Source organism: Ostrea edulis, chromosome 2 (assembly GCF_947568905.1).
Source record: "Ostrea edulis chromosome 2, xbOstEdul1.1, whole genome shotgun sequence".
NCBI lineage: Eukaryota > Metazoa > Mollusca > Bivalvia > Ostreida > Ostreidae > Ostrea > Ostrea edulis.
Window position 1 is genome coordinate 11,035,489 of NC_079165.1, and position 27,625 is coordinate 11,063,113.

Here is a 27,625-nt window from a genome sequence, read left to right on the forward strand (position 1 = left end):
GAAACCATATTGCTACTTCGATGTCCAGTGCGCTTGACCTTTGGACCCCAAAATCGATAGGGAACATCTTCATCCCATGGGTAGTCCATATATATGATATGGTGACGGTAGGTGGAAAGGATAATGCTTTAGAGCCCGGAAACCATTGCGTCTACAGACGGACAACCCAATTCCAGTATACCCCTACCCCCCCCCCCCCCCCCCCCACAACTTGTTGCGGGGGGGCGGGGGTATAATAAATAAGCTCAATTAAACAAAGAAGCACATTTAATAAAATAACATACACAATTAACTCTCAGCATATTCAGGTCTTTTTCTTCTTTGTTTTTTTCTTTCCCTGTAAAATAAATTTCTAAATGACATATCAACAAAAAAATTTGATCCCTCATTAAGCAAAAAAGGACATACGTGATGTTTCTGACATTGTTTTCATCTCCTCGATATGAAGAGTTCTTGTATGATTTCCGAAAAAAGTTATTTAACTTTTATGACAATATACCCCCAAAGATATTTGGTATCTAGATAGAATGCAAATGAATCATACATGAAATGTCACAAAAAATTATATACTATCAAAAAACGTCACACAAGTCCTTAAGGTTGATCGATCCTCATGTGATGTCATAGGTTTTTGCAAAAATCGTAATAAATTAAACTTTGCGCATGATAGAAATATATCTTTCTGAGGAATTTAATTCACTGGATATAATAAAAAATCTGGTAAACTATTAATACTGAAAAAGTTAATATTTTTCATAGATAATCAATTATTTATGATTTTAAAAAATGTTGTCAAGGGCAATAACTCCTATGCTGGAATTTCCTCTACTGGATGTCTATCATACATTGGTTTCCCTAATATCCACAATTAGTCTATACATATTTATGAATTAGCAGTTTTTTACAACAACAAAAACTGTTGATATTTAAATTTTGTCATTTCAACAAGTTTTTATCTATTTTCATTATTCTGTTAACGAAAATGTGTGATTTTCTGATGTTGATGTAGACTTTTGTTTTTGTATGTCTGACATCTTTAAAAAGGTTGCAACATATACATTTTCTTTGGTTGTTAATTAAATTAAACTATATTGAGTGGAAATTAATAAAGTTTTTCCACTTTTAACCATTAATATTGATAAGTCACATAAGGATGAAGCTACCTTAAATGTTGAATTTTAGTGCATTTTCAGGGTAGTTTAAGGACCAAGATGGAGGCGGTGATAATGAACAAACGGGATATGTGTTCACACAATCACCACTTCCTGTAATATGTGTTCACACAATCACCACTTCCTGTAATATGTGTTCAGACAATCACCACTTCCTGTAATATGTGCTCAGACAATCACCACTTCCTGTAATATGTGTTTACACAATCACCACTTCCTGTAATATGTGTTCAGACAATCACCACTTCCTGTAATATGTGTTCACACAATAACCACTTCCTGTAATATGTGTTCACACAATAACCACTTCATGTAATATGTGTTCAGACAATAACCACTTCATGTAATATGTGCAATCAGTTAAGGATCGTACTTTCTTTTGAAGTGCATTTCGGGAAAATCCACAGAATAGTTTCTGATGTTTCATTCGAAGCCTTCAAACTGCTGAGTGACTCTTTTGTTACCCTGACCCTTCACAGAGTCTAATTCAGATTTCTTATTGACACTATACATACTTTTGTAACCCTGCTTCTAAGGCCCTTCACCAAGTCAAATTCAGGCTTCTGACTGAACCTGTACATACTGGTCATAATCTTATATTTACAATCACAGAATCTTTTCTCTTGAAATTGACATTGCTTTCATCATACAATGCATATTTGTTTGTTGCAAACTAGTTTGATCCGTTTTTTTAGTACCAACAGTCTGTGTAATCATTATGAAATATGAAGCATCATCACGGTCAAAGGGTGCAATGGCTGTTTTGTTTAATGTAACGGATGGGTCAACCATATGATATTCTAGAACTTAAATCTACTTTACATTTTAAAACAATACATAAAAATGTAAATATAAACAATAAAATTTCTTTCTTTGTTGTTTCATCGGGTGATGAAGGTAGCAATCTTTGCAGAAAAAATTTACATTACCCGCTTAGACAGGTTATCATTTTTTTTCTGCAATGCTAGCTACTTTCATCCCCCGCTGAAACAACAAAGACATTTTATTGTTTTAAAAGTTAGTTCATTACCTCCACTTTCTTCCTCTTTCGACTGTCACTCTTCACCGAGTCGGATTCTTTTTCTTCCTCCACCTCATCCATATCATAATCCGACACACTATCCGACGCACTGTCAGCTGCCTCTTCTACCTCCTTAAGATCTACTATAATTTTATAAAATCAAATAACTAATACTTCGGTATGTAATAGTATAATGTACATTGTCTAGGAGAAGCTCACATAATGCTATTCCACTATACCATATCACAGGTAATTTTGGTGCATTGAAAACATTCATTCTTGAGTGGATGAGGAAAATTACCCAAAAATGAAAGTGCCAAAATTTCTATTCATATAAATGATACTTATTAAATGAAAACGTGCCAAATTGAAACAATAAATTTCAAAATTATATATATTAGAAAAATCCTTTTAATAGTAATATAAACAAATCTCAAAATGACAAAATTACCATTTTATCAATCTTGAATCTGCACTATGTCAGGAAGCTGTCATGTAAATTTGTACTTCCCTGGCCCAGTGGTTCTGAGAAGAAGACTTTTAAAAATTTTCCCTACATATTTGCATGTAAAAATTTGATCCCATATTGTGGCCCCATCTAACCCCAGGGGGTCATGATTTTAACACACTTGAATCTCCACTATGTCAAGAATCTTTCACATAAATTTCTGCTTTTCTGGCCCAGTGGTTCTTGAGAAGAAGATTTTTAAATGACCCCACCCTATTTTTGCATTTTTGTGATTATCTCCCCTTTGAAGGGGGCATGGTCTTTCCTTTGGACAAACTTGAAAGCCCTTCAACCAAGGATGTGTGCCAAGTTTGGTTGAAATTGGCCTAGTGGTTCTGGAGAAGAAGTCAAAAGTATGAAAGTTTACAGACAGGCAGATGATGAACAACAGGTGATCAGAAAATTCATGAATGTGAGCTTTCACATCAGGTGAGCAAAAAAAAAAAAAAAAAAAATCATGCAAGGGGTAAATTTTCAAAACATCTATTCACCTACCTGGATATAGGTCACTGAGGCTGTCTACATCACTTCCTGTTTTATCTTCATCCGACTCCTCATCTAATTCCTTGTCATAATTCTTCCTCTTCCCTACGATTGGCTGAAACTTTTCACCTGTCTCCTGGCATTTCTTCCCTATAATTATCAGTATTACTGGTAACAGTTTTGGGGGGTAGTTACATGTAGAGATACTGTTAGAGTCATTGATTTTCGTGGGGGTTCAAATATTCAAAGCTTGAGAAAAATAAACATGTTCATGGAAACTCGATTTCAAGGTCCTTCACTGTACTTCAGTTTGCTTTATTTGTGGATTTCATTAAATTCAAGAGGATGTTCATACCAATAAAACAACTAAAGTTTTAACCCCACAAAAATCAATCACTACACAGAATCCCAACTCCTCCTTTAAAATCTGAATATTAACTACTTTATTATACGAATTATGACGATTATGTAAACTATTCAACACCTTTCTTTTTAAATTTTTAAATTATTGCTAAATCAATGTTAAAACTACTGTAGATTACGTATATTTCGTGAGACCCTATACAATGATGTATTTATTCACGAAACACAATTTTTGTGAATCATTATTCATTATTTCATATATGTCAGAGTTTATTCATGAGAACAAAATTTTCGCCACTGGCAACTTGTCTTGAGAAATTACGCGAAGACAATGATCTCGCTAATAAAATGCGATTAACAGTATTTTCTGTAGAATTACATTTGATAACACTGAATATACAGGTTTTGGCGATATTCATTTGACAAAAGCTTCTGATGACAACATCCATATACATGTACCTACATTTGGCGTAGGCTCTGGTGAACTTGTGTCCTTCTGTGTGCTTCTTTATGTGTTCAGGGATGTTGTTTAAATGTCTTAGAGTGAGTAAACAAAACAGCTGATGCCTATATAATCAAAAGACACACAAATTAGGTGTGGAAAAAACTGCACGACACTCACTATAGAAAACCCATGTAAATATACATATACAGTAAAACATGCTTATAGCTCACAGAGCTAGCGACAGACCATTTTGATTTGTTATTAAACATAATTCATTATATCCAATAAATTCATATATGTTTTTTAAAACACTACAGGAAATGAAAATCAATTTGCTGTAAGTGTGAATTCATTGTAAATGTGTTCTTTGTAGGAATGAGATAAGGAAAAGAAATCTTAATTATTCAATTTATCTAGTTCAATGAAAAGAGAAAGTATTGAAGTTGATAAGGTTAAGTACACATACCCCCTGCCTTTCTTGCTGCTGGGTACTATGTGTTCCTTGTATTTTTCATAACTGTATTTGTCCTTGGAATAAAGTTTCTGGAATTTTTTGCCATTGATGTAGCTCTGCACGGCTTCTACCTGACAGGGCATCTCGTGGCCTGATAATGAACACTTAATCTGAATATATAAAAACACACCTTTGTAGCAGATCATGAGAATAGCAGGTCACATGAGAATAGCAGCTGACATGAGAATAACAGATCACATGAGAATGACAGGTCATATGAGAAAAGCTGGTCACATGAGAATGGCAGGTCACAATAGAATAGCAGATCACATGAGAATAACAGGTCACATGAGAATAGCAAGTCACATGAGAATAGCAAGTCACATAAGAATGACAGATCACATGAGAATCTTTGTGTTTGAAATCAAATGATGTATCACTAAAATGCTTTCCAACAAAATATCAGAGATATAAATTATGAAATAATAACTTGACATGTTACATGCAATGGCTACAACTAACATTTCACCGTGTGTATAGCCAGATTGTTGATACATGTATCGTTTACTTTTCACATACAATGCAACAAAAATATTTTGCTAACCTGAGACACTACAAATTGTTGTATGTTTCTGAATTATATGAAATTTTATATAATTGTAACAAGAGATGTTTGTAAAACACATATGCCTCCCATGGTGCAAAATTGAAAAGGGTTATACACACACATCATTTAATTGATAGTAGTATCATCAATTCAAAATATTGAGCAGACAATATCTTCCTATGTCAAGAGTGGATTGACCATGTGACCTAAAAATCAATAAGAGTCATCTTCTCCTGAATATACACCAGTGTACTAAGTTTGATGTCTGTCAAGCAAAGGGTTCTCAAGATATTGAGCAGACAGCATATTCCAATGTCCAGGTTGACCCTTGACCTTTGACCATGTGACATCAAAATCAATAGGAGTCATCTTCTACTGAAGATATACCAGTGTACTAAGTTTGATGCCTGTCAAGCAAAGGGTTCTCTAGACATTGAATGGTCAGTATATTCCTATGCCCAGTTTGACCCTTGACCTTTCACCATATGACCTCAAAATCAATAGGGCTCATCTACTCCTTAGGATGTACCAGTGTGCCAAGTTTGATGTCTGTCAAGCAAATAGTTCTCAAGATATTGAACAGAGTATATTCCATGTCCAGTTTGACCCTTAACATTTGACCATGTGCCCTAAAAATCAATAGGAGTCATTTTCTCCTAAAGATGTACCAGTGTACCAAGTTTGATGTCTGTCAAGAAAAGGGTTCTCACAATATTGAGCGGACAGTATATTCCAATGTCCAATTTGACCCTTGACCTTTAAACATGTGACCTTAAAATCAATAATAGGGGTCATCTTCTCCTGAAGATGTATCAGTGTACCAAGTTTGATGTCTGTCAAGCAAAGAGTTCTCAAGATATTGAGTAGACAGTATATTCCTATGTCTAGTTTGACCCTTGACCTTTGACCATGTGACATCAAAATCAATAGAAGTCATCTTCTACTGAAGATATACCAGTGTACTAAGTTTGATGCCTGTCAAGCAAAGGGTTCTCTAGACATTGTATGGTCAGTATATTCCTATGCCCAGTTTGACCCTTGACCTTTCACCATATGACCTCAAAATCAATAGGGCTCATCTACTCCTTACGATGTACCAGTGTGCCAAGTTTGATGTCTGTCAAGCAAACAGTTCTCAAGATATTGAGCGGACATTATATTCCTATGTGCAGAGTAGATTGACCCTTGACCTTTTGACCTGAAAAACAATATGGATCCTCTTCTAATCTTATATAACCAACCCACATGTGAAATATCATAATCATCAAGTGAATGGTTCTCAAGATATTGAGCAGACAACAAGTGGTCTACCGACCGACAGGTGCAAATCAATATGCGCCTCTTCTTTGAAGGGAGGCATAACAAATATTATTATACCCGATATAATCATTCATTGACATATTTGAATTCTATCATAACTTATCCATATGTGCATCTTTTTACGTTATTTTATGGCTATATTTTTGCTCTATTTTCTATTGAGATGTGTAAAATTTGCTTTTGAGAGTCTTTTTTAAAATGTTTAATGTGATCATCATCAATTTAGTGTTAAATCTAAAGCAAACTAGCATGGTGCCGCGCCATGCCCTTTTTAATCTATAAAAAATTTTTTTAAATATTCGTTTATACATGTACAAACAATTGTTCTTTATTTCACAAGGTTGATTGAAAAGTTTAAAATCAAGGCAGCAGGTGTTAACTTTTAAAGAGGCTAAATGATTATTTTATTACTATCATAGTATGATAAAATGAAAGTGCCCCAAAATTGTCTTGCTGCGACGAAAAGTGCCCCTTTGAACATATGATATGTGTGCCCTCTCTAGATCCTAGATTTAACACTATCAATTAGATTTATTGTGATACTAGTGTGGCAATTAGATGAGGGTTGATCATCAGTGACCAGAAAGCTCAGTTAGCATAGCACCTGACTAGAGATTCAGAGGCCTCTGGTTTGCATCCCAGTCTGGTCCATTGCAATTTCTATTTTCCTGTTACACTAGTAAACTTATTCTAAGATATGAATTTCTGAGAGCTTACTGACATAAAAGGAAGGGAGAAAGTGCAACGGACCAGGATTCGAACCCGGACCCCCTGAATCTCTAATCAGGTGCTCTACCAATTGAACTATCTAGCCACTGGTGATCGAACCTGGCTGACCACTACATTCTTCCCTCCTTAAATGTCTTCACACTTGAAAACATCCACCCAAATTCTTTTTGCCCCTGGCAGGACTTTCCCCTGCAGAGCCAGGGGTGGTCTATGGCACCAAATGTAGCAGAAAAGGAGAAAATGCAACGAACCACACCGGTATTAAAATCTGGGACCCCTGAATCTCTAGTCAGGTGCTCTACCAACTGAGCTATCTGGTCACCAGCAATTGAACCTGGCTGACTGCATATTGATTTAAATTTTTTAAAAGTAGTACTTATCATATTTATTTTAGATGATATCTAGATTTTCTTTTCAAATTCATTTCTATTTAGAATCTTTTTATTAATAACTTTACTCTCAAACATCATCAATTACTATATTGTACTGTATGTATAATTCAGGTAGAATTCATCCTTCAGATTAATAAAGAATGTATTTCTCCTTTTTGTATCTCGTCTACCCTAGTTCACGTCATTCAAAAATCCATAAAAGAATATAAATCTTATTTTCTTAATCATATATAATCACTCCTCAATTAACACGATTGTGCCATGTCTCCTATGTTTGTAAATTTCCTAAATACCAAAGCTGAATATGATGTCACAATGCAGTGTTTACATCAATTGCGTTATATTTCCCGCATAGATATGGCAAGAAATTGGTGCAGTTTCCCTGGGTGGCAATTTTGTAACCAGGTTACAATAGGGACAATATTTTTATCCAATGTAGCATATCAAACATATGTCTTATAGTGCTGAAAATCTAATAAATATCAACCACCTTCTCTCAACACCCACTTATCATTAAATGCATGGTTACAAGGGTTACGAGGGTTACAGACCATGGTTTCAACACTCACTTATCTTTAAATACAGGGTTACAAGGGTTACAGACCACTGTTTCAACACTCAACTTATCTTTAAATACAGGGTTACGAGGGTTACAGACCATTGTTTCAACACTCACTTATCTTTAAATACAGGGTTACGAGGGTTACAGACCACTGTTTCAACACTCAACTTATCTTTAAATACAGGGTTACGAGGGTTACAGACCACTGTTTCAACACTCACTTATCTTTAAATACAGGGTTACGAGGGTTACAGACCATGGTTTCAACACTCACTTATCTTTAAATACAGGGTTACAGGGGTTACGAGGGTTACAGACCATTTTTTCAACACTCACTTATCTTTAAATATAGGGTTACGAGGGTTACAGACCACTGTTTCAACACTCAACTTATCTTTAAATACAGGGTTAAGAGGGTTACAGACCATGGTTTCAACACTCACTTATCTTTAAATACAGGGTTACGAGGGTTACAGACCATGGTTTCAACACTCACTTATCTTTAAATACAGGGTTACAAGGGTTACAGACCACTGTTTCAACACTCACTTATCTTTAAATACAGGGTTACGAGGGTTACAGACCATTTTTTCAACACTCACTTATCTTTAAATACAGGGTTACGAGGGTTACAGACCATTGTTTCAACATGAGAGAAAGGTCTGTAACCCCTGTAACCCTGCATTTAACCTTGTAACCCTCTTTTCTAGTATAAACCTCGTAACCCCTATAACCCTGCATTTAACCTTGTAACACTGTTTTCTAGTGTAACCTGGTTACAAAATTGCTACCCAGGGAAAGTGCTCCAATTTCTTGCCATATATGTTCCCGCATGCAATATAAAGATGGTTCAAATGTCCAAAATTAGGATGCTTTGATAAACCTCTGTCCTTGTGCTAAATTCGGGTTGTTTTTTGTCCTGTCTAATGCCAATACTTTTTGCTTCACCCTCAAACACGATCACGCCGTAAGATATATTATTTACCTAAGTCTCAACACTGAGGAGTTCTGATAGTTTAGGACGCCTTCAAATAGATTGATTACATATTACACAGTTTTCTTTTTATTGCTTTTAATTTTTATGTGTAAATGCTTTGTACAAAGCAATTGTCAATCAGTACTACAGTAAGTTCTGTATTTCTGTATTTTCAATCGCAGTATAAACCGTCATGAAATAGAATATCAGAACTCATCAGTATATTGAGAAGGTAAATATGAAATGGTGGCCCTTTGCAATGGCTTCAAAAATAGCCAACTTTATTTACTGTGGGATTTACACCATGTAAAGGCAAGAAATGCATGTTTCATTGTGATAGGGAGTTAATAGGATATCTAGGGCAAAAAGCTGAAGCGGACAAGAAATTCAGTTTAACCCATTTTAACTGCAACAAGCGGCCGAAGTTCAGGTAAGATTTTCTGAATCACTTTGTGTGACACTGGTCTGAGATTCGGAAGAGGTGTCTGTCCAAATATCCAGCCTCGACGAATCTCGCTGAGATTATTCTGCAGCTAACTTTAACTAGATACCATTATCCCGTTTTATCAATGGTTGTTCCACATTACTTGTTGTCTTGTAATGCGTCAAATATGTCGGTGTAAATGCTTCTTAAAGCTTGTGTCCCATTATATATGATATTCCGACTTAAAATAAAGCTTCTCTTATTCTTTCTGAGAGTGCGATCTGAGGAAATTCTGGAGAATTAGCCATCGTACAACGTAAAATAATAGCTGTGGTAAATATTCATTGTGCATTCCAATGTCAATGATATGAAAAATTGTCATACCCTCTGCTTGCCATCCATCATTTCTAAGTTGGAATATTGCTTTAAAAGTGTTTTCAACTCTTTAGACATGATGATGGGAACATGTGTACCTTCGGGGGCCGCCATAGTTTAGATTTTACTTTACTGTTTCCGCTTCCTTCTACCTTGACAACAAGTGTAAATTAAAATGGCGCCTACTATTAAAGGCGCAAAGGAGATGCTGATTTAATAGTTTTGAAGGGAGATATCCGCAGCTATCAGGTATTTGATCAAAAATTGAAAGAACATGGCTGAAGGCACAATATTTAGAATACACATAAACTTGAAAAATGCCATGCCTTGACCTTGCAACTTGAATAACTAACTAACTATATTTATTTCCAATCAAAGGCCCTCAAGGGACAGCATGAAAATACATACAAATAATGTAGATATACATATACAAGAGAAAGAAGTGATTACATAACACATAGTTATATACAAATACAGTGTCATATATTGTTCAAAATAAATTTTCCAGTTATATTTAGAATGGATGGCTCTTCAGAACATAGTATGTAAATGAATTTTTGTTCATCATTGAGTTTGGTAAAAAAATTTAACTGTTTTTTCTATAGCACCACAAAAAGACTTTCTTTCATCAGCAAACTTTTCACATTTAATCAAAAAAATGGATCTCATCACCTAATAAACCGGAGTTGCATTTGTTACATATCCGTTCATTCCTAGTAATACCAGAATATCTACCAACTTCAATCATTAATTTATGAGCTGATATCCGTAACTTACAAATAGATCGTCAAATATCAAAATTTTTAATTTTATTAAGATAGTTCTTAAAACCAAAGTGCTCCTTAAGCTTAAAATAAGTGCACAGTTTCCCATCAATTAATTTATTTCGATTATTGTACCAGGTTTCAGTGTATTTATCACAGAGTAATTTCTTTACAATTTTCTTAAATCTATACTGACTAAAATCTCTTAACGGATATCCAATTTTAATATATTCTAAAGCTTTTTCTACTAGTGAGTACCATGACAGTTTACTGTTTAAATGTAAAGATTTACTATATAGATAAGCATCCTTAAGTAGTTTAAATTCATTTTGGTTTTCAAGCCTGTACCAATAACAAATGATTGATTTCAAAATATCATGATGTAGAGGAAATCTCCCCAATGAATATGCATGATATGCACCCAGATTCAGAATCTCTGAACACAAACACTTAAACTCATATTACTTGAAGACGACATCAATTAGCATGAATATTATTTTTTTTTACTGTTATTTGTTAATTTTCTATATGATAAACTATTTTAACTTTATAGAAATTTAAAATGTGTTGAACAATATTTAAACAAGTATACGTGTACACGGTTTGAATTATATTCCTTCCTTTCATCAGAAGTAAAGTGGACTAAAACCAATCTTTTCCTTCTTTACATTAACAACTACCAGGGTTTATCACTATTTATTTATCAGTAAAGTTGCTGTTCTCTCACTAATTTATTGGTTGTCGCATTTCGATCGGAACAATGCAGTTGAAGGCAATTGTTTTTTTTAAAAAACACAGACTAAAAACCTACCCAAAACACCGTGGATTAAACAGATTTTTCCCCATAAGACAGTGTCAAAGGTGGATTTTATTAATAGAATAGAAAATAAAATAGGAGGGGGGTGGCATTAAACTCATTCAATGATGGTTCACCTTTATGTTTTCACTCAGTGATAGAATTCATTTCCTTTCAGACAAAATGAGTACTGCAGTAGCACCACATCCTCCTAGTCAATCTGTAGGATCTCCTAGACAACATGACAGAAAAGCACTAGTCTCATCCGATGGAAAAAATGGTAATTTTTTTAACAATTAAAAATTCTGATTTATATACCTGGATGTATTCTATATATCAGACACATGGTCATTAGCACTCTCTTTATACACTTTTTGGCAGTAGTGGATAAAACAATTGTAGCTGAATTAGACCTGCATGTACTGAGGAGAGTATATACTATTTGACTTGATTAAAATCCACTGTTCTGATACTCTACCATTCTCAGCTCTAGTATGTAGTAATCAAACCCAAACAGCAGAGCTTGAATAGATTGAGACGCTGTTCTTTATCTGAGGTGACAAATTATGTATACGATACATATAACATGTGTTATACTGTACTGTAGCTTTACCCGAGCTGAGAAATAGCAACAATGCGCTAGACAAGACAAAGCCCCTGCCCACTTCACTACAAAGTGACTTCATCCCAGAAGATGTCTTGTTTGCCCTGACACAGCCTCCTCCTGTCCGGGATCAGCTGGGACCCCCCACCAGGGCCAGGAATCTTAATGTCACTACAGTAAGTCAAACTAAGGTTTAGTCAAGAAATAATTCATTAGATGTTAGACATGGTAGCTGCAATATTGCATATTGTACTCGGTTGTGTGGTAAGCCACTTAAACAAAATAAATTATTGAATAATTAGTATGCTCAATTGTATAGTAGTTCAAGGAAATGTAGTAAGTCAATGATATTTCCTCAAATGATTTGATTTTAATGTTCAATGTACAATAAAAGTTGATTTGATATTGTCATTTATTTAATGTGAAATATTTTCTGAATATCAAAATTCTTGAAGAATATTGTATATTGATAAGATATTTGTTACATAGGCCATTGTATAGAATATTTACAGAATGCTTGTGTACTTTTATTTTAGGTGCCAACGAGGGCCCCGCCATCTAATCTTTGGAGTCACAAACGAAGAGAGAGATTCAAGCACCTCACAGAAAACACACCATGCATTTGTGGAGCTGGAAGGTAAAATTTATCACAGTCACTTCTGATTTACAACACGTGTCAATTCAACTTGCCATGTTAATGAGTGCAGTAATAATCTGGAAATTGTTAATTTTAGTGACATATTCTTCCTGTTAATTGATTATTTATTATTACTATTAATTAATTAATTCTAGTGACATATCCTTCCTGTATGATGTTCCCCTCCCAGAGAAGAAGCTGGAGAGACCAGATAAACTGGACAAAAGTTTTGCCAGGAAGGAGGCTCTGGATAAGCAAAAAAAGGTCAGAAAATGTCCAACTTCATCATTTTAAATGTAACATTGTAAGATGCATGTACGATTGCTATTACATGTATATATATGTTGAAAGGATTGATTCACGATTTTTCACCGATTTTGTTTTTCAATTTAAATGATAAAAATCTAGAGAAAATATATTTAAAAGGTTTCACAAAAAAATATGGTTATATATCATGACAAAAGCTCATATGATAGAGAGTTTATTATTTGTTTTGTAAACAAAGATTGAGGTGTGTTATTGTTTATGAAGTTTTTAAATAAATGGATATTGATCCATTTATATATATCACATTTCAAGTGTACTTTAGGTAAAATGTCATTTAAAAGTTGAATTTGTGACTGTACAAATTTAAGATGCTTTAAATTACAACATTAACATTTCACTGGTTTGTTTGTAAACATAAAAAGATTTGAGTACAGTATTTGTTTACATAACACAGAGTTAAGGCTAAAATATCGCTTTTATCTTTGCATTCAGAAGGTGTAAATTTTGGTTGTCAACATTAAATGAATCATATTTTTAATTTTTAACATCAAAAATAAAAAAAATATGTTTTTCAAAAATCATGAACCAATCCCTTTGAACGTACTTGTAATTCCCAAAGATATTATGTTAATGTATCAAACTCACAATTGTATTTTTTCTATTGATGTCAAATTGTAAAACTGTTTTAATCAGATGTCTGAAGACAAGGAAGACAAAGTAATTATTATGAGTACATGTATATGGACAGATACTCTAAGTGGGTAAAGGGGAAAGACATTAATTACACATACAAATGTAATTAATTTAACTGGGCTGGAACTATGTATCACTATATGCAGTTGATAATTGTTTTCAATTCGCACAAAATATTTGAGTTGCATATCGAGCTAATTATATGGGAAATGGTTCAGCTTGCCATTGTGTTTATGAGGTACATGTAAATGTTTATGCTTTGTCACATTAGCTTTAACATATTTATTTTGTACTATGTGTGACAAGTGTATACACTATTATCTTCTGTGTACATATATAAACATATCTTGTCCTTCCTTTATTTTTTCACCATGATAAAATTTTGATGATTTTAACAATTTTAGAATATGTAGTAATAGATGAATTATCATATCAGTATGTATGTTTTTCACATAACTATATATGTAATTCTAGTATATCAATAATATACATATAACATTTTCAGCACAGATTATCACGGTAATCAAAATCAGAAATTCTGTAGAAGTACATAAAAATAATAATTTTTTTTTTACCTTTTTTCAGCCACTGGAGCTACCGGACACTTTAATTCCAGAGGAATATCACATTGTTAAAAACAAAGGCGTGATGGGCATCGAGTTCCATGAGGAGTATGTATTTATTTGTATATTACAATACAATGTTTACAGGGTATATAGTACACATATAGTCAATTTATTCTGTCAAGATGTCCACATGTACTACACATTTTAATGAGGGTTGGAGTCGAGGCATATCAGTATGAACAAATTTCATAAAGACACACAGACAGACTTATTTAATTGTAATTGCTGGGCTAGCAACGATAGAGGAATACTCATACAATTCTCAACAATTGACCAGAAATAACACACTTATGTGTGACATTTCTATTGTCATTTTTATTTTCAGCAAATACAGCAACCAAGTAGAGGACCATGAAAAACACCTGGTATTGTTTCCCTCCATGTAAGTATCTAATATATTGTCATCAATACCTGTACATATGTCATCAATACCTGTACATATGTCATCAATACTAACACACATGTCATCAATACCTGCACATATATGTCACTAAATACCTATACATACATCAAGACCTACATGTACACATATGTATGTCAATGCATATAAAAAAAAATCCATATCATCAAATACCTACACACATTTCATAGATTTTTCATGTAAGTTTACGATATACTTAGGACATATGCCTAGTACACATAGGTCATCAAGTCTTTAGTTTAATATTTCTTAGCCTCCATATATAAAAGAGATCTACACAGGGTATATATCATACAATAACTATTAATGTTACATAAGTAGACAGACACTTGATTTAGAAAACTTACAACAGAAAAGTCTTACACCTTAAACGAAACATATATTTCATACTTACTGGTGCTAGAAATCGACAGCTCACACTGACTTCATTCTTATGGTATTGATACCCTCAGTGAAGAATTTTACACCCCAGTGACGTCATTTGATTTCAGAGGGAAATTGAAATGGATATAATCAATAATTGCTCATGGATGCACAATTTGTACAAGTGATATATTAAAAAGAGAGAAAATTTTTGCAGTTCTGTGGCTTTGATGATAAAGGTATTGACATGAATTTTATTTAGGAAGCCGTCCAGTAGGTTTGAGGTCGTTCAGCTGAAGAAGACCATGGACCAGATGTTAGATAAGGCTGGGGTATATGACACCGATTCTGAGATCAAGGGGCCCACACAGGTAACTTCATGGACTAATGTGTTGTGCACGTGTGAGATTTGGATTCATTGAAGATAAAATAATTTCTTATCACTATCCATATTCATTGGTAGCATTTAATCTGAGAATTCAATTGTTCACACATTTATAAAATATGAGTGCAATGGTGCAATGTGCTGATTTATTTTTGTTCAAATATGAAAGCCTTCATTCCACCAAATTATAGTTGTGTAATCTCATATGAATAAATTTCTTGAAAAATTTATTTTAAAGGTCTTTCTTTGAAATAAATTACAGTGAGTAGGTAAAGTTCATGGTTAAATTCTAAGCATGTCTCTGTTCTCACTTGTCAAATCACAAAAGATCTACTGCATCAGTCATAGAGGAACCAACTTGTTGCAAACCATTTATATTGTTCAATATGGCAAAATATTTGCTTAATTTCCTCCCCTATAATTAAATTATTTAACATTTGAATCAATTTATATGATTGCTTCTGTAAGATGTTTTAATTTCATGGTGCTAAAATTTCATGTACAATCACAATGGTTTTAATTTCTCACATAGAAAAATCTGATTTTAGAATTTCTATTATGAAAGCATTAAAATATTTTTGATATTTCATTCACTATAGATTTCATTTTGCAAAAAAAAAAAAAATACATTATGCACATTGGAATTTAAAACTATCATGTTAATTTCCCAATCTACAGATTAATGTGAAAATATGTACACTGTATTGAATTTTATGAATCATTTTGAAAATCCTTAATTTGTTGTCATTTGTGTCTGTTTTATGTCACAGAAAAACAAATCACCATTTTTAAGATGTAAATTGGTTTCATGAATGTCAATCAACCAATCAAATTGTGTGTTACAACCAAAATTGATTTATTCACAGCTATTTTGATTTATTCACTAACGGTATATTTGATTTATTCACTCAGGTATATGACACTAGAATTCTCTTGAGAATATAGCTTTCGAACTATATTATCTAATGTCAAATTCTATATTTTGTATAGATACAAAATTTTTCATGATGGAGAATTCTTCTTTTTCAGTGGATTAATTGCTTAGAGATATCTCTTTTTAGATGCATAACTTACTAGAGTTAATCAAGAAAGAACAAAACATTTACAACACAGTCTTTCATGAAGTCATCAGACAGGTAGGTTTCATTGATGGAAATGTCAAAGCTTGCTCAGTCTTATCAAGATCACAGGAAACGGGTCATAAACATGGAATGTCTCTTAACTTAAGAAATTATATACATCTGGGAACAAATTCTGAATATTTCAAGAGAAATTATGCATTAAATATTTTATAACATATCTGTTGACATGAAAAATTAAAACGTGTGATATTGATAGTAGATTCATGATCAAATGGTGTGATTTGGCCCTGTTACTGATTTGCAGTTTTATACAATATGTCAATTTGTGTTGAATTTTCTGATTGTTATAAAGATAAGTCTTCAATTTATCCGCACACCAAAGACTTTTACCCAATAAATTAATTTCCCATCCTCTTAACCTTTTCTCAGAAATTGATAATAATTGATCACAAATATTCTTTGGGACTTTTGGACTAAGGTCATTTTCTATAAAGATCAAGGTCACTCAGAACATATGCCTTATATAAGGAAAAAGTTTCTTATTTCAATAGTTTTTGATCAGGCATTGATCATATATCACACAATTAAGTAACAGGCAAATAGCTGATCTCTGACAGAGATCATTCAAGGTTATTTTGGAAAGGTTAATGTCACTCAGAACATATGCCTTATTATATGAGGAAAAAGTTTCTTATTTCAACATATTGATCACATATCACACACATAAATAATAGGCAAATGACCTACAGACAGAGGTCACTCAAGGTCATTTTGTAAGGTCAATGTCACTCAACATATACCTTATTTATGAAAGAAAAAACATCATTTCAACAATTGTTGATTATTGTGCAAGTCATTCATCATTTAGTTTAAAAAGTACTGGTAGTTCATTGGTTAGATGCAGTTCAGGGAGCATCCATTAGTTTTAGGAAAAATCATGTGACACAATCATCTAATCAGAGGTTTTCATTGCTCAACCTTTTGAGATAATCAAAATTGCTATTCTAGTAAATCCATTTGTCTTGTTATAGGTGAGCATAGAATGCGTGGAGCGAGGAGAGCTGCTGGCGAATCTGAGACATAAATACAGCGACCTCCTGAATAAAGTCCCACAGCAAATCAAGAGGTAGGTGGGGGTCACCTGACATATAGTTTACAGTATTCATCCCACTCAATTGAAAAAACTCATTCTCCCATTCCAGGACTTTGGTCTATGTTTAACCTCTTCAACTGGATCAACTCTTGTTTATTTTCCTGAAAACAAGGAAAAATCATGTGACACAATCAGCTAATCAGAAGTTTTCATTGCTCAACCTTGTGAGATCATCAAAATTGCTATTCTAGTAAATCTATTTTGTCATGGTATACTTCGTTACATGTATGTGCATGTATATGATGAAAATAAAGTGTGTTGAAGATTTACTCATTGAAGTCAACAACAATGGAGTAGCATTTCAAGTAGACATTATTTTGTTTATTTTTGTCATGCACTGTAATGGGGGAATTTTAAGATTTACAAATCGAACGTGCCTTTTACTAGTTTTTATTTTCAAATAGTCTGACGGTTACCAATGTAAACAATGTACCTCTGAATTTTGATAGGTTTTTTTGTATGTTCTTGGTCATTTTGGTTTTTATCTACTGTGCATGTCATTCTATATGGCTTGTTGGGTGGATTTAATTTAGACCAAGTTTCTGGTGAAACACATTATATTTGTACACTTTGTAGGTTTTACATTTGCTCAATTAAGGAATGAAATAGCTATTACAATGAACAGATTTAACAGGTTATTGAAATACTTTTAAATGGATTTGATGATTTTTCAGTAAGAAATCTCTTTCTTGGTGTGTTTTTTTTTTTTAAATATAAAATTTCATTAATCACCACCACAGTTTAAGAGCCCACATGCAATGAGGTTAGCAGAATAAGTAGAGATATTTGATTTGAGGAGTATTGCATACAAATATTTGAAGAGAATTTTAAACATGAAGCAGCTGTAGATACAGAATGATGCTTTCACTAACACTTTTGAAGTTTATCTCAATATCATGTTAGATCTCATAACAAATCTTTGAAATTCATTTAGTACATTGAATTGTCCATTGTTTATAGTTTGCATGAGGAAGTAATGGCACAACGAGCTCTTGACAGGCGACTTACAGAAGAGCTCATGAGATTCAAGGGCACCATCGGAATATTGACCAGGTAGACAAAATTTTGAGACATATGGAAAGTAAGAGTTATTTCCCTTTTAATGAGATGGAATAATTCCTGGACTGTGACTGGGGTATCGAGGAAATGAAACTATAACACTATATACAGTAGAGAAAGTCTTGTTTATGAGTTACTTTCATTTTTAAATAAGCGATATTTCAAAATAATGGAATTTAATATGATTGTAGTAACACAGTAAGTTGTATTTAAAATCTGTGCCAAACTGCAAAGTAAGAGTTGTCTCCCTTAAAATAAGAGGCTGTCAAGAATAAAACAGTTGGAGTAATTGATTTGGCTGTCTGCTAGTAAAGGCAGCACTGCAGTATAGGTCTATAAATGTGTATATAATCACTAACATTACAGTGAGCTGTCGGCTGTCAAAGAACATGACAAGAAAGTAACCAGGGAAGCTCAACAAGCTCAGGAAGATGTGAGTAGGAGTTACCTCCCTTCAGTTTTACATGATCTAATGTCGAGAATATGAAGATTCATCTGTGACAAACTTAATCTGTATTTATTTTTTGTTAAACAGCTGAAGACTGCGCTGTCTGAAGCCCAGAAAAATGCTAGTCTTCTGGCAGAGTACCATGATTTGTATGAACTGCAGAGGAAAAGACTAGAAACCTCCGTCCATCTACTGACTGAAGAGCGAGAACTCTGGAGTAATGCTGCCTACAGTCTGGCTCTCAAGGTACTCGTTATAGAAATATTACAGCCTGGCTCTCGAGGTACACGTTATAAAAACATTACAGCCTGGCTCTCAAGGTACACATTATAAAAATATTACAGCCTGGCTCTCAAGGTACACATTATAGAAATATTACAGCCTGGCTCTCAAGGTACACATTATAGAATTATTACAGCCTGGCTCTCAAGGTACACGTTACAAAAATATTTCGTGTTTTGTAGGGTCTCAGTCAACAATGGTTTTTCAATGGGTGACAATTTCACAATTTACCCATCAAAACATGTAAAAAATTTGTTTTGTAAATATACTGAATGTTTGAACTGTAAACATTCTGCACAGTTAACAATTTCTATTTACCTGTCGTCATTCATTGTCAACCATTGCTATGTACTGTTACTCGGAGGGTGTGGTTTATGCAGTACTTTTTGACAAATGTTTCTAAACCAATCAAATTCCTCTAATTTACATGAAAGGATAACAATATGTAAATATCTAATCATAACATGTATTTTGAGATATTTCTATTTCTAAATATAGATGTACCTGTACTTTTACTCTTTCCCCCTTTAAAATCCAGGTATCAAACGAGTTATGGAATAATAATGTAGATTTCTTAGATTTCTTTTCTCAGTTTCATTAATCCTAGATCAGTTTCTTTTTTTAGCTTCAAGTGAGCTTTTCTGATCAAAATTTGTCCGTTGTCTGTCATCGTCGGCGTAAACTTTTCACATTTTCAACTTCTTCTCAAGAACCGCTGGGCCAATTTCATCAAAACTTGCCACAAAGCATCCTTGGGTGAAGGGCTTTCAAGTTTGTTCAAATGAAGGGCCATGTCCCCTTCAAAGGGGAGATAATCACAAAAATGTAAAAATAGGGTGGGGTCATTTAAAAATCTTCTTCTCAAGATCCACTGGGCCAGAAAAGCTGATATTTACATGAAAGCTTTCTGACATATTTCAGATTTCAGTTTGTTAAAATCGTGGCCCCCAGGGGTAGGATGGGGTCACAAGGGGGGGATCAAAGTTTTGCATACAAATATATAGGGAAAATATTTAAATATGAGCCAAGGTGACTCAGGTGAGCAATGTGGCCCTTGGGCCTCTTGTTTTTATATACTAATGAAAGTTAACAAAATCTATACTTAGAGCAAGAATCATTTGGACTATGAATGATACCAGATAAAACCTGTACAAATGATGTTGATTTTATCAGGTAACCGAGGAGGCCAATCTGACCACGGCTAAAAAGCTCCACGTTAGTGAGAAATCCTGGGCGAAACTAGCCACCCATTTCACCATCCTGCTGAGTGACAAGGATACCGAGTTACTGACCAATCTTCAGACCCACGTAGAAAATTGGCGAGACCTGGTTGACGAATTCAATATCATTCTGAAAACTCGCGAAGAGGAAATGAAAATTAACATTAGTTCTCTGAAAGGAAGCATGCAAAAGTGGATGTTTGAGATCCGAAAGATCTGCTTGTAAGTTTCAATTATAAAAAAAATTATTGCAATTTGTTATCTGAAATATATATAGTCAAGAATTTTTTTGAATTATGCAGATTTGTTAATTTATTGATTGCACTCTTTCACAACAGTAGTGTTGCCATGCATTTTTCTTTTTTTAGATAAGTATAAAGCTTAGCTCTGTATTCTGAATTTGTTCTGTGATGTATCCTTCAGATTGGTACATATAAATTTATTGGTTACCAAAATAATATTATGACTTGGATATTTCTCATTCTTACACTGACTGCAACTGAGGTTGAAAATAATATACATAAACAGTCCCCATAAATTTCGCCCATAAATTAGTTCCCAGAAATAGTACTCATAAATTGGACCCATGAATTGCAGTCCAAAATAGTGCTAAAAAAATTGTATCCATAAAAAGATACCCTGAAATAGTACCCATAAATTGTACACAAAAATAGTACCCAAAGATTGTACCCAAAAATAGAACTCATAGATTGTACCTACAATTAGAACCCAGAAATTGTACCTAAAATAGTACCCATAAATTGTACCCAAAGATGGTACCCAAAAATACAACTCAAAGATTGTACCTAAAATTAATATGTTTACGGTGTGAGCGTTGAGATGAGCGAAGACACATAACATCTTAGAACATGACTGTAGGCAATTCATTTAACGCGGGAAATATAACGCAGTTGATGTAAACAGTTAGCTGCAATTGTTTTTCTTTCAAACCAGTCAATTATCCACAACAAAACGTACGGAGGTATGGGAAAGCTTGTCTGGAATTTAAAATCATTTGTGGTACTTTCCAAACTATTCATTTGTTTTGTCTATGGGGGTGTCAATGAAGTGTGCCGCAGTGACGGCAACATTTTTCCGGAAGCATTATGGGTAGTCCCCATCGTTTTTCAGTTGATTAAGAGCAAATCACGTGACTCAATTGCGTAATCATTGGAGCTTCGCTCGCTATTACCTATAAAATAGTGCTCAAAAATAGTACCCATAGATTGTAGCTCAAAATAGTGCTAAAAAGATTGCACCCATAAATTGTATTTGAAATATAGTACCCATTAAATAGTACCAAAATAGTACTCATAAATTGTACCAAAAACAGTACCCAAAGATTATACCCAAAAATAGTACCCATAAATTTTACCCAAAGATTGTACCCAAAAATAGAAATCATAGATTGTACCTACAATTAATATCCATAAACTGTACCCAAAATAGTACCCATAAATTGTACCCAAAGATTGTACCCACCCAAAATAGTACCCATAAATTGTACCCATTACAGAACTCATAGATTGTACCTAAAATTAATACCCCAAAATAGTACCCATAGATTGTAGCTCAAAATAGTGCTCAATAGATTGCACCCATGAATTGTATTTAAAAAATAGTACCCGTGAAATAGTACCAAAATAGTACTCATAAATTGTACCAAAAATAGCATCCATAGATATTGTACCCAAAATGGTACCCATGAAGTGGTACACCATACAGTATCTATGTATATAAGTTGTACCCATAAAGTAATAATAGTAAAACAGTACCCATAAATTATATTAATAAATAAGTACCCAAAATAGTACTCATCAGGAGAGTGGGTCTCTGTGAGATTTATCAAAATATAGAATTCATTTAGAAAACAGAGGAAAGCTTTTTCTTCCATATTTGTAAGAAAAAATTCTGCTGCAACAGTAATAATCACCACACTGGGCACTCTGAAGGGTAATAATCACCACACTGGGCACTCTGAAGGGTGATTTGGTCACAAGTCTTATAACTCAACATTTCATGTTTTTGCACCAAACACCAATCTATGTTAGCACCGCTCTGTTCACAAGCTAAAAGAAATACCATGGTTTTCGAGTAATTCTATATTTAATGAGCACCTGAATTTCAGTGACGTGGACGAAAATGCTAGTTTAAGTGCAATGAGGTAATATGTGTATATGTACAGTATATGTCAATTTAACCACAGGTCCAGTCTTGTCTTGTCGGTCAGGGGACATGGGAAACAAACTGCTGTACTAAAAATTTGAAATTGTATTCTGCAAAACTAATAATGTCCCAAAGTACGGGTCCCATGTATTATACGTTACAGAAGATTGACTTTTCAGCTTTTTGTAATAATGCAATGTGAGAGTGCATGTTTCGTTAACAAAGAGAATTAATGAGTCTAACGACATAAAATGAAAATGCTGATTTTGTTTGATTTTGATTATTATAGAAAAATAAGACAGAGGTAAGCTATGACTGTGGGGATAACATGGTTTATTAGTAACAGTCCTCGACAGTATGTCGTCAGTTTCCATGACGTTCATCTCATCAATAGAGCTCCCCGTTTGCTTCTCTTAAAATAACGCTAGATTTTATTCGTATTTTGAATTGTCAGACTTCAGAATCACTAGTTTCATATCTTATCATTATAGTATAGACATTTTAGAGATATTGCTGTGGTAATGGGGCTATCCTCTTCTATTAATGAAATTGAGTTTTGAATACCTCATGTTGAAACAGATAGCAGAATTAATTATATATGTATAATTGTTCTAGAGCATTTAATTAAAAGCATAATGCATTCCTAGAAATCATCCACACATTTCATGTCATGCATTGATGCATGTATAAAGCATGTGAATGGAATTTAATCATTATTTGATTTTAATTAATTAAGGCTGACCCGTAGTCGAAACCACCAGGTGTAAGTTTTAATAGCATGATTTGATGCGTGTAGTGAAAGTGGGTTTTATTATTGTACAAGTTTTAATGTCAATTGATATTTATATTTCTTTACTTTAATTCAAACTGTTCAATGTTATAGATTTTGTGTTAAAGTCGTCAAGGAAACATTATGCCATTAAGTGTGTTTTTGACCATGTGACTTTCACTTTGACTTGAAATAAACTGACACCTTCCAGTTCAACAAATACAAAGTCTCTGCATATTAGGGGCAAGATGAAAAGATCGATGTCGTATAAAAATCTAAATTCAAATAGTTAGGAGAAGGGGGGGGGGGGGGGGGGGGGACTCCTGTAAGTTTCTGTCATCCGACATTGATTGCACTTTAGTGGGAAAAGAAAAAAAACAAGTGACTGTTAAAAACCACATATTAATAATATTACATTTTAATGACAATTTAATAGTTTTAATGTACACTTTCATTAGTGAATAAACAGTAGAAAAGGTATACAAAATGTTATTTATAACCGTATGTCGATAAGTTTCAACATTCATCATCTTTAGTTTTAAGGAGAAGTGGGGTCTTGGTGAAAACTATGTGAATTTAGTTTGTTATCAGACATTGAACTATTGATCTGGCCCCTTGCATAAATGAACTTGAAAAATATTGTAACCAAGATAAGTGGACAGATGGATGGACAAACAAAAAATGTTCTTAATGCTCATATCTCTGGGACATGAAAATCTTCTATGTACCAAATGAGGAAATTGATTGAAAAACATTTGCGTTGATTAACAGTACAATTAAACCAGTCAAATAAATACTTTTTCTTCTTTGTTGATTCTGTATTTAACTTGTACTGTTCATCCATTAGATTAATTCAGTATATCAATCTCATATGTTTCTGTTTCCTTCTAGTTCTGTCCTTTCATTGATGTTTCGTTATTCATTAACATTTCCTGTTTAATTGAATAGCCAAAAATAACGTTAGTTTCATTTTTTTGGAAACATTGTTAACTTTACTTTCTGAAAATTCTCCTCTTGCAGTGTCTTTTGAAAATTAGAATTTTTACCAATTTTATTACAATACCCGGTATACAGACCTTGGAGTATAGTCGGGTACATGTATATCACAGTGACCTTGATATTTCACATACAGTATGTGTATATTTCAGCAATGAAATATGGGAGTTCATATAAGATTTTTCATTACAAATAATGAAATATTGTAATTATCATTGCAGTTTATAACTCTGTGGTATTTACGATTTGGATTAATCATTTATTGATACTATTCTAGGTCGGATAAGTTTGGCAAAATATGAGATTGTAAATACATGTACAAAGATACACATATACAAATGAGTTAATTAGATATTTTTTATTAGGTAGCACAAGAATTAAAAACTTTTTATCAGATGTTATGCTCAGTTTCATATTGGTACAATGTCATATATTTGAAATTTACCAGATGTTGTCATTTGTTTTGTCTGTCAGAATTAATTACTGTAAACGTGATTTGGTTGTCTGCATGAAAAATGAAACTTTGAATGAGTTGTATTGGTAAAACTAAACTGCATGCAAAACACCATTTAGCATAATTAGTTAGAAAGTTGATACATAAGTTTATGAAAGAATAGTAATTGATATTATTTATCATTGGTAGAAAATGTGGGTGTCTTTTTTGTAAGAATGAAACCATCATGTAGTATACTTTGCTTGTACGTAAATGTTTTAGTATTTTACCCAATTTCAAAGAGAAAACATTGAGTGTTGTATCATAGCTGAAGAGTTTTTAAAAATATTGCTTCAAAACCAGTGTTATTTTATTTTAGTACAAAAGAGGGCCATTTCCAGAAGTCTCCAGATGAAACAGTATTGAGAATGTTTCTGGAAGAAATGAGAACCTGGGAGGAGGTGGGTATTCATTTGTTGACAAGTTCATTAAAAAAACCATGAACCTCCACTACACCCCCCCCCCTTCCCAAATAAATCATGGTGTGAGTATCTTACAATGAGAACCTGGGAGGAGGTGGGTATTCATTTGTTGACAAGTTCATTCAAAAAACCACAAACCTCCACTACACCCTCCCCTCCCCAAATAAATCATAGTGTGAGTGTCTTACAATGAGAACCTGGGAGGAGGTGGCTTATCATTTGTTGACAAGTTCATTAAAAAAACACCATAAACCTCCACTACACATGAACATCCCCCAAATATATGATACGCATACATGTACCTTACAAACGGAAGAATCCACACCAAAGGTCCTATTGTCTTAAATCATGGCACCTGAGAAAGGATGAAACTGCAGTAGAGACCATTCTCAGTTTTACAGTGGGATTTTTATTATATTCAAGGTGTAAAACAAATGTTATTTTGCAAATTCAATAGATCCCAAAATTTACTAATCATTTATCTGCACTAAAGATAATCAGATTTATAGCATATCTAAATCATTCAAGAAACCTAAATGCTGGAGGAAAAATAAAAGACCCACGAATTCATTTAAAGAACATCCCCTCACAGACAATTTAACTAATACAATTTTTCACAATAGTATGTCAGCTCCTTATCTAGTGTAAAGTTCATTTTGTTTAAATCTTGGTCATTGGAGTAAGGATGGGGCCACACTGGTGGTTCTTAGTCTTCTGTATAGATGTAGCGGTTCAAAGTCTTGTGCATGAATGACATTGGAAGAACAATGAATCTGTAATTTGACTAAATGATTATCGTGCACCCTTATAAGTAGCGTTGATTCAGTTTTGTTCAAATTGTGGTTCGTGGGTCTTTTATTTTTCCTTCAGCATTTAGGTTTCTTGAATGATTTAGATATGCTATAAATCTGATTATCTTTAGTGCAGATAAATGATTAGTAAATTTTGGGATCTATTGGATTTGCAAAATAACAAAAATAAATTCTTTAAAAAATACCTTTGTCTTTTAGCAACAAAGTGATAATTTGCAAAATTTTGATGCACAAAAATTAATCTATAAAATTCTAATTCAATTTTGAATAAGTACAATTTTAATGAGACTTGAAACATTTCATATGTATGTTACGTAAAACAGAACTAATAACAACATGAGGAGATACCTACTTTTGTGACTTTTTGTATTTGGTATAGGTACTCGGCAAGGAGGCGGAGAAATTTGGTGGTGACACTTTACTGAATGGTCAGGAGAAGCTGTCAGTCATCAGACAACAGATGGATGGATGGACAGACAATGCTCTCAAGGTCTTCAGTCGTCACCGCAAGGAGGGGGCCCAGAACCACCCAGACCAGGAGGGCATGATGACCCTTAATGAGGTATCAGACAGACTTAGTGGCTTCTGGTTTAAATTACTGTAGTGGAAGTATATAGGGAACTTATACTGCCTTGCTAGGGAGCTAACTTTTCTACTGATGGGGTAGATCTCTCTCTTAATCACACAAGTTAAGCAACAATGAGCGTGTTCAGACTGCTGCACATCACAAAATGGTGGCAGCATAGTGACTCTGATGTTTGGTGGGAGGCCTATTCAGGTAGAGTTTCTTTGAAGCTCGGTGATTTTGTGTCCATGTATGGACGTGGTTTCGTCCGAGGATGATGATGGTTGTCGTCACAAACAGTGGATGCCGTTGCTGAAGAGGTGCCAAACATTCAGAGAGAACTCACTCATAGCTTCAGTAAGAAGCTTCCCTGAGCAAGGGGAAGTGTAGTGGACAGTATAGATGGAATTTCTACTGCCTCGCTAGTGAGCTAGCTTTTCTAGTGATGTGGTAGAGTCTCTCTCTTGATCATGCAAGTTAGGCAACGGGGAGTGTTTTCAGACCGCTGCACATTACATTACTCAAAACTTACAAAGCAGAATAGTTTGATTTTAAATGATAATAGCTAAGATCTGGGTGAATTTAAAACCAGTAGCCTTTTTTATTGCCTGCAGAGCATGATGAACATGTATAGAGATGCCTGGATAGAAGCATATGTTTACAAGAAATTATTTACAGCTAGGTGACACAAGTTCACCAGAACACTCTAGTATATACATATAATGTACAAATCAATGAAGTATTTGTCTTTGAATGTACATCTACAAACTG

The 27,625-nt window shown here is 33.7% G+C and overlaps 2 protein-coding genes across 12 annotated transcripts in view; one reads left to right on the forward strand and one right to left on the reverse strand.

Moving 5' to 3' along the window:
- Nucleotides 1-249: 249 nt before the first annotated feature.
- Nucleotides 250-9,986, reverse strand: LOC125680131 (surfeit locus protein 2-like). Its single transcript, XM_048919576.2, has 6 exons — nt 9,841-9,986; nt 4,459-4,616; nt 4,011-4,114; nt 3,197-3,334; nt 2,203-2,336; nt 250-337 (listed from the first exon to the last, which is right to left on the reverse strand). The coding sequence occupies exons 1-6, from the start codon at nt 9,943-9,945 to the stop codon at nt 305-307; spliced, it is 672 nt and encodes a 223-aa protein (XP_048775533.1). The 5' UTR covers nt 9,946-9,986; the 3' UTR covers nt 250-304.
- LOC125680129 (axonemal dynein light chain domain-containing protein 1-like) overlaps nt 9,966-27,625 on the forward strand; it is a 30,159-nt gene continuing 12,499 nt past the window's right edge. For 2 of the 11 annotated variants that reach the window (XM_048919574.2, XM_056156087.1), the window contains exons 1-17: nt 9,986-10,080; nt 11,570-11,671; nt 11,999-12,171; nt 12,532-12,632; nt 12,788-12,896; nt 13,593-13,616; nt 14,178-14,263; nt 14,544-14,600; nt 15,265-15,373; nt 16,449-16,523; nt 17,501-17,595; nt 18,583-18,675; nt 19,048-19,114; nt 19,217-19,375; nt 20,585-20,853; nt 25,375-25,456; nt 26,669-26,851. In XM_048919574.2, the coding sequence (XP_048775531.1) occupies nt 11,575-11,671; nt 11,999-12,171; nt 12,532-12,632; nt 12,788-12,896; nt 13,593-13,616; nt 14,178-14,263; nt 14,544-14,600; nt 15,265-15,373; nt 16,449-16,523; nt 17,501-17,595; nt 18,583-18,675; nt 19,048-19,114; nt 19,217-19,375; nt 20,585-20,853; nt 25,375-25,456; nt 26,669-26,851 (1,779 nt within the window). In that variant the 5' untranslated portion in view covers nt 9,986-10,080; nt 11,570-11,574. Of the gene's footprint in view, nt 10,081-11,569; nt 11,672-11,998; nt 12,172-12,531; nt 12,633-12,787; nt 12,897-13,592; nt 13,617-14,177; nt 14,264-14,543; nt 14,601-15,264; nt 15,374-16,448; nt 16,524-17,500; nt 17,596-18,582; nt 18,676-19,047; nt 19,115-19,216; nt 19,376-20,584; nt 20,854-22,759; nt 22,796-23,086; nt 23,102-23,533; nt 23,561-25,374; nt 25,457-26,668; nt 26,852-27,625 lie in introns of all 11 variants that reach the window. The other 9 variants (XM_048919569.2, XM_056156085.1, XM_056156083.1 and 6 more) reach the window with 9 other exon arrangements.

What these genes read in the sequence shown, in the direction of transcription:
- LOC125680131 (XM_048919576.2), bottom strand. Translation starts at nt 9,945, where the DNA reads ATGGCGGCCCCCGAAGGTACACATGTTCCCATCATCATGTCTAAAGAG. An exon ending in TGATGGATGGCAAGCAGAGG is followed by an intron (nt 4,617 to 9,840) that starts GTATGACAATTT and finishes TTATATATTCAG; the next exon opens with ATTAAGTGTTCATTATCAGG. An exon ending in CCTCAGTGACCTATATCCAG is followed by an intron (nt 2,337 to 3,196) that starts GTAGGTGAATAG and finishes ATAAAATTATAG; the next exon opens with TAGATCTTAAGGAGGTAGAA.